This window comes from Carassius carassius, chromosome 10 (genome assembly GCF_963082965.1).
Source record: "Carassius carassius chromosome 10, fCarCar2.1, whole genome shotgun sequence".
In the NCBI taxonomy this organism is placed as follows: Eukaryota; Metazoa; Chordata; class Actinopteri; order Cypriniformes; family Cyprinidae; genus Carassius; species Carassius carassius.
The window spans coordinates 34,559,152-34,569,349 of NC_081764.1; the positions used below are offsets into that span (position 1 = coordinate 34,559,152).

General features: G+C 38.0%; 2 protein-coding genes across 3 annotated transcripts in view; both read right to left on the reverse strand.

The window, feature by feature from the left end:
• LOC132152212 (E3 ubiquitin-protein ligase TRIM7-like) overlaps positions 1-9,123 on the reverse strand; it is a 145,074-nt gene extending 135,951 nt beyond the window's left edge. The window contains exon 1 of the mRNA XM_059561009.1: positions 9,105-9,123. The gene's annotated coding sequence lies outside the window, so the exon portion shown is untranslated. The remainder of the gene's footprint in view (positions 1-9,104) is intronic.
• Positions 1,758-8,524, reverse strand: LOC132152214 (E3 ubiquitin-protein ligase TRIM39-like). 2 transcript variants are annotated; one of them, XM_059561019.1, is made up of 6 exons: positions 7,969-8,524; positions 7,743-7,823; positions 2,929-3,162; positions 2,696-2,834; positions 2,570-2,605; positions 1,758-2,412 (listed from the first exon to the last, which is right to left on the reverse strand). In XM_059561019.1, exons 1-6 carry the CDS (start codon positions 8,518-8,520, stop codon positions 1,865-1,867), a joined length of 1,590 nt encoding a protein of 529 aa, XP_059417002.1. In that variant the 5' UTR covers positions 8,521-8,524; the 3' UTR covers positions 1,758-1,864. The 2 variants fall into 2 exon arrangements, with proteins under 2 accessions (XP_059417002.1, XP_059417001.1); XM_059561018.1 differs by having other exon boundaries at positions 7,743-7,838.
• Positions 9,124-10,198: the final 1,075 nt, after the last annotated feature.

A 10,198-nucleotide genomic window follows, 5' to 3' on the forward strand; every position in this document is an offset into this window, starting at 1 on the left:
TTTCCCAAATGGACAGACACAATCAGCTGCGAGTGTCGTGGAGCAAACAATGGTCTTTTTAAAAAAATGGTTTGATTGGTTCCGCCTGTCTGGTTTGCCACAGTTAATTCATACCCCTCCTTGCACATCTTTTACTTGTGGAATCCGGCCAGATCTGCCTTTTTGTAACATAGCTTTTATTTCAACAATTGATTTGTTGGAAGTATCCCAATGGGACATACATCAAACTTGTTTTTGTTGTTCCTGTAATGTTGGGGAAATCACCCAAAGTTCAATGACTCATTTGAGTTCACTCGTACAGTTCAATGGAAAACACCTAATCTACACAATGGCTGGCACCACAATATGCCTCAAAATATGCATTAAGACATCCAGTATTGAAATAATCATATCATATTGATCAGTCTATTGATTTTAGTGAATAGTTATACATCATACTTTCAGTAAAATATAACAATACATATATTCTTTGAAAAAAATTCCCAACTCACAATGCGAGTGCTGTTGTTTAGATAATTAAGGCATTAGTATAATAACATCTTGTGACATCTTTCTTACCAAAAAATTTGTAATCCATTTTTAATTGTGGAATCCGGCCAAATCGGACATTTTTAAAATAGCTTTAATTTCACCATCTCTGATTGGTTGAAAGTAACCCAATAGTACATGCATCAAATTGTTTTTTTGTTGTACCTGTCACATTGGGGAAATCACCCAAAATTAATTGATTCATTCAAGTTCATTGGGGCAGTTAAATGGAAAACACCTGAACTTCCCTATGGCTGGCACCATAACATGAGACATCCAAAATTGAAATAATGATATTATATTGATCAGTCAATTGATTTAAGTGAATAGTTATACACCATACTTTCAGTAAAATAGTACAATACATATATATAAAAAAAGAAAAAAAAATACAAGTGCTATTTCACACTTGTACACTTTTTGAAAGACGTCCTGGGATTTTTAATGACCACAGAGAGTCAGGACCTCGGTTTAATATCTCATCCAAAGGATGGTGCTTGTTGATAGTATAGTGTCCCCATCACTACACTGGGGCACTAGGACCCACACAGACCACAGGGCGAGCACCCACTGCTGGCCTCACTAGCACCTCTTGCAGGAGGTCTCCCATCCAGGTACAGCCCTGCTTAGCTTCAGTGGGTAACCAGTCTTGGGCTACAGGATGACATGGCTGCCCATCTTAGGTGATGGGTTAATGAGAGAGCCAAGGTTAGCATTTATTAGTAAAATTAAGATTAATATTAATGCCATGATACCATTGTAATATCAAGGTTTTTTTTTTTTTTTTGGTTTTTTTTTGGACACTAGTAAGTTACTTAAACTTTATTGCTGAAAATCTGACTTTGGTCTGGCTTAACATTCCACAATAACAATACAATACATATATCAATACAATGAACATATTGCCTCAAATAAATACTTAATACATTCATCCCTGCTAAAAACAATGCAGTTCTACCCTTTGTACAAGAGACATATTGCATATGGCATGCACATTGCTTATATATTGCTATATAACACCAGCTGATGTACTACAGTAATATCACTAAACATTCTGTAGAAGAGCCACCACCTTGATACGACAGATTATCAAGGTCATCAAAGTTTTTTTTTTTACTGCCAATTTAAAGGGGAAAAGAGCAGGAATATTTATGAAGAGTTGAACATAAATTATTAATTAAACAAGCATCATATATTTACATTAAAAATATCTCATTATAGCATACAGATTTTTAGAAATTGAAAAACAAATAATAAAAAGTCATTATTTTAATAATTTTATTTTACTTAATAATGAAATCATTTTAATCTTGTATTTCATATTAAAAGTGTAAATTCATTTATTATAATTGACAGGTGTGATGATCAGTGGGCTTGAGTTTTTACCTCCATCATTTAAGGATGGACTAAATAATGGATAGAGTTTTTCAGTGAAAGACTGACCAGTGAAAGAGTAGATATGAGAGCTGGACTCCACATCATAAAAGGAGACCAGACCCTCCTCATAATCCACAAACACACCGACCCGCTGCGGCTTCACTCTCAGAGACAGAGAGACAGAAGGACTAGAAAGAGCCTCATATTCGTTTCCATTCCTCAGCCACACAGTCCATTGTCCATTACTGGGACTCACTGTGATGTCTCCCTTCCTATAAATGGATTCTCTGGCCACTCCTAAATCCCATTCAGTCTTTCCTTTAACCTGCACCTCAAAATAAAATCTCTCTGACGAGAATCCCTCCTTTCCCAAAACATTTACACATTTATCAAATCTCTCTGGTTTGTCTGGGAGTTTCTGATCAATGTCTCCATCTCTCACTTGTTTTCCATCATCAGAAAGGATGAGATCAGGATGAGCTGTATCAGGATCCAGAGTCACATCCACTGAGAAAACAGAATATCAATCACAACTTCACAGTGCAGATATTTTGTGATGCTGATGTTCTTAATATTTAACCCAGTGTGTAATTAGATTTTAGTGCAGTAATGAAGCTGTGAGTGTATAAATGTAAACTAGTGTAGTGCAGACAGCACACTGTACCTGCATACTGCTGCATCCATTTCAGCTCTGTAGAGACTGATGACAATAAAACATCATCAGATCGCATATTTTAAGAATTGAATACATGATCAATTTTCTATCAGATTAATGTATGTATTGATGTACCAGTTTGTGTGAGTTTCTCATCTATTGTGTCCTTCAGTTGAGTCAGAGCTCTCCTCAGAGTCTCCAGGCTCTCATGAGTCTTCATACTGATCTCAGACCAGTTCCTGGTGTTTCTAGGGCTGCACAGGGATGAGTGAATCTACAGCAGGAGAGAGGAGAAATCCTTCAGCATGGGGAGTGTTATGGTGTGATATCCTGCATTACCATTGATCAGAGAGATCATGCTGACTGACCTGTAGGAGATGGAGGAGATCTTCAGTGTGTGAGAGCTGCTCCAGCTCAGTGTTTCTCATCTTTAGCTCAGTGATCTCCTGCTCCAGCTCTTCAATCAGCTCTTCCTCCTGTTTCTGTGCTGCTTTCTTCTGCTCCTCCATCATCTCCAGCAGTTCAGTCTGACATCTCTCAATGGAGCGGATGAGACCAGTGAAGAGCTCGACATGAGCTGCTTTCTCCTTCTCAATGTTTCTCTGGTCAACCAGAAAGTCAACGAATTATTAGCGGTGTTTACTATGACAAGAATCAGTGTTACTGTTGCACATACTTCAGTGTTTTTAAGGGGTTTCCAAATTTCTCAACTGAAGAACAAACATAACCCTGCACTGTTTGCACTGAATGATTCCTCAGATCATGTGTCTTTCAAACACGTTGAGGAGAGGTACGATATTACTTTAGTAATCAGGTAATCACAGTAATGTAAATATTCAGACCAACAGTGTGATAGTGTGCAACAATAAAAGAAGACGTTACTATTAAGTAACTTAAATTTTAGACAAATTATCGTAAGTTGCCTTGTTTGTATTTGTTTCGAACACCGAAAATATTATTTTCAAACAAACTTGCAACAAACTGTAGTGCTGATTCATTCTTGTTTTTAAATGAATCATTTAAGCGAATGATTCCAAATCAATGACTTAAATTAAAGGGTCACTCCACCCATTTCCATTAAGTGGTCCATTGTTAGTAAACCAGTCATACTATTGAATGGTTGTGCAACATTCTCTCATTTTCCCCTGAGACGAGAGAAATCCACTATTTACCTTTTTCACTTCCTCCTACAATGACGCAAAAATCGTCATTTGACGTCATTGTAGGAGGAAGTGTAAAAAGGGTTGATTTCTGTAAAGACTACAAGCACAAGCAGTCTGCCCATAGGGGGTTGTACCTAATGCGCTAACAGACCTATCACAGATCAGTGCCCGTGCGTTTGATTTCAGCGGGAGAAACTTTTCGAAAATATGGAGGAAAATACTGATTTTTCAGACGGATGCATTGGGGAGGATTTTGATTTAGACGAAGTTATGTTAGAAACGGATGTTCGTGGCTACCTTTATGAGCCACAGTACAGCGACGAGCAGCTAAAAAAACATGAAAAGCGTCAAACTAACACAGTAAAACATGGTTGATTTACATCGATAATAGCAAACTTATATATAACTTTTAGCTAAGTGTCTAACGTTACATTATTACGTTACATACTAACTTTACTTACTAATTTCTTGACAAGTGTAACGTTGGTTACTGAGGCAGACACATTAAAACAACAAGCGAGCAAAACATACAAGATATTTAGTTCGTAAACAGAAAAATCATAGGAGATGTGTTTCTTTACAGCAGACGACTATGTCAGTGTGTGTTCTCAGTAGCCATTAGCTGCTATTAGAGTCTAGTCAGAAATAACATTACCTCCAGGCAAATGCGTTTAGTGCTGCTAGTGCTGGTGGTTCCCGACGTTCCTGGCTTTTCGTCGTCATCGTCTGGCAAGGAAAATACTGAAGGAATTGCGTTTTTCAAAAGTGCGGGTCTCTTCAATCCTAGGGGGTTAGGCGCATAATCTTCGGGCTTGAAATGTAAACTGCACACCGTCTGATTTTTTAGTGCTTCAAGTGTTGTGTCCTCACCGAACTTAGGGTTATTGATAACGTTAGCCCGTAGCCACTTTTTGCACAATTCCGTATCTTTCGGGAATCTGTGAATAATTACTCAGGGTATTTTCCTTGTTCTTGAACAACATCCCGGTACTATGCAAGTGCACACCATTTTGTCACAAAAACATTAATTGGGTCGCAAAATAACTCTTCACAACAAATTGTGCCAAACAATTTACAGTCGGTAGCGTAGAAGAGAGCTCAACTATAATCCACATTGATGGACGGAGTAGTGGGAGTGGCCTGCGGAGCTGAGCATTGCAATGCACTATGGGGATTGTTGTCTACAGTCCACAAGCTGTAAAAAGTTATTTTCTGCCTTTTATAGGCCCAGAAGGACCAAAATAAAAAAAATAATGATACTATTCTACTACATATATGACCCACTTTCAATACACATTCATGTCTCCACGGGTGGAATGACCCTTTAAATTAAAAATATGCATTTAGCAGACGCTTTTAAACAAAGCGACTTACAGTGCATTCGGGCTATTAATTTTTACCTATCATGTGTTCCCGGGGAATTGAACCCCCAAACTTGCGCTTGATAGCACAATGCTCTACCAATTGAGCTACAGGAACATAGGACTTAGCCATGAAGACAGCCATTTGTCACCACCTACTGGTGCAACAATGTACTAATAATAATAATAATAATAATCATAACAGTAATAAAACGCTTATTTTCTATAGCGCCTTTCCACAAACTCACGGTTGGTTTTTAATATTATAAAAAATATACATGACAGCAGACAGAAGAACAATACAGATAAACATAAAATACATACCATGAATCAGATCATACAGCCAGAGATCAGACAAATAAGAAAGGAAAATATATGTTTTAAGGTGTATTTTGAAATCATGTAATGATAAGATTGGCAGAGATACAATATGCAACCAAACAATGCTAACATGTGTCATGTGACATCAGACCAGTATCAGAAGATCTTAGTGTTCAAACTGGGGAGCAGGTATAAAAGAGTTCAGAAATATACATGGGGACAAGAAGTACTATAAAGGTGATGAGGAGTGTCTTGTATTGGATATGATAATGAATGGGTAGCCAATGAAGTCTGTGTAGGATGGGAGTAATGTGAGAAGATTTTTTTGAAAAACTGAGAACCCTAGCTAAAGAGTTCTGAATATATTCAAGGTTATTTATTGTTGTGTTTGGTAGACCATAGAAAAGAGAATTACAGTAGTTGAGTTGAGAAGTAATGAAGGCATGAACCAGTGTCTCAGAATCATTGATATTTAAGAAGGGACATAAACAGGCAATATTATGGAGGTGAAAGAAGGCAGACTTTGTCAGTGAATATATGTGAGGAAAGAATGAGAGAGAAGAATCAAATATTATACACATATTTTTAACATTAGTGGAAGGTCAAACCAATACTCCAGCAATGTTAACATTGTCAACAAAGAAGTGAGATAAAATATTTTTGGTGAACTAACAAAAAGTAGATCTGTTTTATTTGAGAATTTGAGAAAGTTACTGGTCATCCAAGCATTTATATCATTAATACAAGCCAATATGGTGTTGGTGGGAAAAGGAAAATTGTGTTGAGAATGGATATAGAGTTGGGTGTCGTCAGTATAGCAATGGAATTTGAAGCCATGATGATGGATAATGTTACTTAATGGGAGCATGTAGATCATGAACAGTAAAGGCCCAAGAATAGATCCCTGGGGAACACCGTGAGACACAGGGACACTAGTGGACTAAGCCTGGCGGATAGTGATGTAATGCTGACAGTCAGACAGGTAGGAAGTGAACCAGGATAAAATAGTTCCAGAAATACTAAGAGCAGAGAGTCACAAGATGAGAATACTGTGAGAGACTGTGTCAAAATCAGAGTAAAGGTCTTACAGAATTAAAATCCTAATGGAGCCTGAGTCAGTGGCCATAATGAGGTTGTTGATAACCTTAAGAAGTGCTATCTCAGTGTTGTGAAGGGTGCAAAAGCTGGGTTGGAAACAACCATAGAGGATATAATATGAAAAATGCGATTTAAGTTAAGCAGCAACAACTTTTTCAAGTAGCTTTGAAAGAAGCGGGAGATTCAAGATTGGTCGGTATTTGGCCATGTCAGAAGGGTTGAGGTCAGGTTTTTTTAAGGTTACAGTTAGGTTAAGGTAGATTTCACAATAAGGTGAGGGGAAGCATTTCACAGTTTAGTTCGATGAAGAGGTGATCAGGAGGTCCAATCTGAGAGCCAAAAGCAGAAACATTAAGTAGACCAGTAGTGCAGACCAAGTCCAGTATGTGACCTTTTAAGTGCGTAGCAAAGTCAATATGCAGTACAAGACTGTGACATTCAAACACTGACATGAGTTCATGGGATTCTGCAGTCACTTTCAACATTTATGTTGAAATCAACAAGTAAGATTACAGAAGAAGACATGGCACAGGAAAAGGCCTGTTAACAGTTTGTGCAGTTCAATGAAAAAAAAAGACATTTGTTTGGGTGATAAAAGAAAATTAAAAGCATTGGGGATGTACAAGAAATTTGGAAAACTAGGTATTCAAAAGTTAAAGTCACATGAAGGTTGATGGTATTGACTAGGCTATATTGCGGCGATAGATAGCAGCCAGGCCACCACCCAAAGATGTCAAACAAGGTTTGGCCAGGTAGGTGTATCCAGATGGAGTAAGGAGATTTAGGTGGAAATAGTGGTTAGGAATGTGGTATGTTTCAGTGAGCAGCAGGGAGTCTAGGTTTTTCTCAATTAGTAATGTGCAAGGCACAGTAGCCTTCAGAAAGAGTAACTGTAAAATACCCACCACTAAAACACAGAGTGCTTCTCAAAACGTCAAAGGTCTCTTATAAAGGGGCACAAGCAATGGACACTTTTCACTCCCATGATTCTCCTTCGTGTTTAATGTGACTGAGTTTGTAAGATGACACAGAAGTTATGTTCTAAGAAAAGGTTTTTGCTCCCTGCAGTACACCCTTCATTCCTTCAAAGCTCTTATTCTGGAGGGTAAACCCTTCAAAAAGATCATGGCACAGGGATGAACCCTTCAGAATGAAACACAGCCACCCAACTAAACTAATGCATCTAAATTATATAGAATAAATATTTAGTTTCATTTCATTAGATTATTTTCAACTCACTTTTCGGACTTCTGCTGAGTGTTTAATGTCTTGTATCTTCTTGATTCTGTCCTGGATCATCTGCTGCATGTCTTCATGTGTCTTCATCAGCTCAGTCTACAGAGAACAACACAGACACATTTATCATAACAAAGATTAAACTTATAATATGTTTTCATAATGAACTTTTATTTCACAACAGGAAATAAAATCTGATTCCTCGGCCCTTTAAAAGTATATCTTCTACCTTCTTCTCTTCACTTTTCTCTTCAATAGGAACAGTGTTGTGGTTCTTGTGGTCTTTCACAGAGCAGATCAAACACACAGATGTCTGATCATCTCTACAGAACAGCTCCAGAGGACTCTCATGTTTCTGACATATATATTCCTCCAGATTACTCACAGGATCCATCAGTTTGTGTTTCTTCAAACCTGCCACTCTCAAATGAGGCTCCAGATGAGTTACACAGTAAGAGCTCTGACACACCAGACATGACTTCAGGGCTTTCAGCCTTCTTGCCTCACAAATGTCACACAGAACTTCAGGCTTTTTCTCAGGAGTTTTATTTTTATAGTGATCTACAAGCTCTCGGAGTGTGGTATTAATCTTGAGATCAGGTCTTTGCTTGAATGTTTCTTTACAGTTTGGACAGCTACAGGTCTGGCTGTTGTCCCAGTGTTCATTCAGACAGGTCTTGCAGAAGTTGTGTCCACATGGAGTGCTGACTGGATCAGTGAACACATCCAGACATATAGAGCACTGAAGCTCCTCAGTCAGTGAGGCACTGGAGGATGACATACCTAGGTGAAGAATTGATAATAACAACCTGCTCTACTAGTGTAAAGTCATTTCATAAAGATTAAAAAATAAAATTGTGGGTTCTTGACTCACATGGATGATTATGAGTACTCTCTCTTCTGTTTTCGTGTCTTTTTGATGATGTCAGGGAATACTCATCCACTGATCTTGCTCTCTTCATGCCTTTTTTAGACAAAACAAACAAACAAACAAAACAAAAAATTTGAGTGAGGAATGCTGGTTATATTAAAAGAAAAGTGTGGTATAAATCTGAAAATTATTATTTTGTTAAAAATAATGAAATAAAGTTGTTAGCTGAATTTTTAGTTCTGTCTGTCTGCAGGTCATTTATTTCCTGTTACTTTAGAAACAACAAAGTTTGCTTTTCAACCAATCAAATGACATACTTTTAATATAATTCTCATAGCATTTCAGTGCAGTAACCAACTAAAGCAACTGAGTATTTGACATGGTTAAACCTGCTTCTGTTCAGCTTATTTCAGTCTGACATAAACCCTACTAAACCAGACCAAAACCATTTGAAACCTGCTCAGGACAATCTCTCTTATATTTCTATCACTTACCTGTGAGTATCAGATGTGTCCACAAGATTCAGTTTTCTGCTGTTTGACGATTTTGATCTGAGTCCATATGGTTTCTGATCAAATTAGTTTCACTTTCTGCGAGTCTCTCACTGAACTACAGTGATGTCAGAGCTCCTCCTGTTTTTAAACATTTAAATTTGTCCCTGTATTCGGCGTGTTGGTTCATGTGTGTCTGTTTGTATTAGGACTGATGTTTCTGTCAGCTCATGAAGTAATTTCGGCAGACTTACAAAAGCTTGACATTTTGGCAACATTTGTTAAGGGTTTCATTATCAGAATAAGTATGCTTGAGCATACAAGGAATTTGTTTTCGTTACATAAGCTTTTAGTACACAGAGACAACAACAATACACACATGCAAAAAAAATAAAGACAAATATTGCTAAATAAATACATCTTATGAACAGTTGTGCTATAGATAATGGAATAAAATAGAGTGAGGAGCAGGTATGTACTAGGATGGAGGTAGTAACAAATAAATGTAAAGCTACTGCAAATTTGTATTGCATAAGTGGGGAACATTTAACTGTTCATGAGGTAGGTTGCCTAGAGAATAAACTTTTCTTGTGCCGGCAAGATGGAAAAAGTTCAAAAAGGGGATAACTTGTCAGGGATCTAGGAAGGAGGACCCAATTGCAGTCAGAGATAACAAGGTTTTATTGACAAGACAGACTGATACACTACCCCCCTCCCAATGGATGCCCCTTGGTGTCCACTCAGACCAAGCAGCTAGTTGTAGGAGTAGAATATACATATAGCGGGGGGGGGGGGGGTAGCTGCAGATAGCTGATCCAGTAGGAACACCGTCTAAGGCCATGAACCTACAGGCAGGAATGACCACTGTAGGTCTGGCAGGAACACTTCGCATGGCCCAGATGTGACAGGTAGGAACAAGACTTGAGGACTTGACAAGACCGGAACAATTTCTATGGCCATGACCCAACTGGCGGGAACAACCTCTGTAGGCGTGACAAGACAGGCAGGAAAAATTTGTATGGCCAGACAGACAAAGTTGGTAGGGACAACCTCTGAAGGTTTGATCTCTGGACACTTGACAATATCTGTGGAAATGA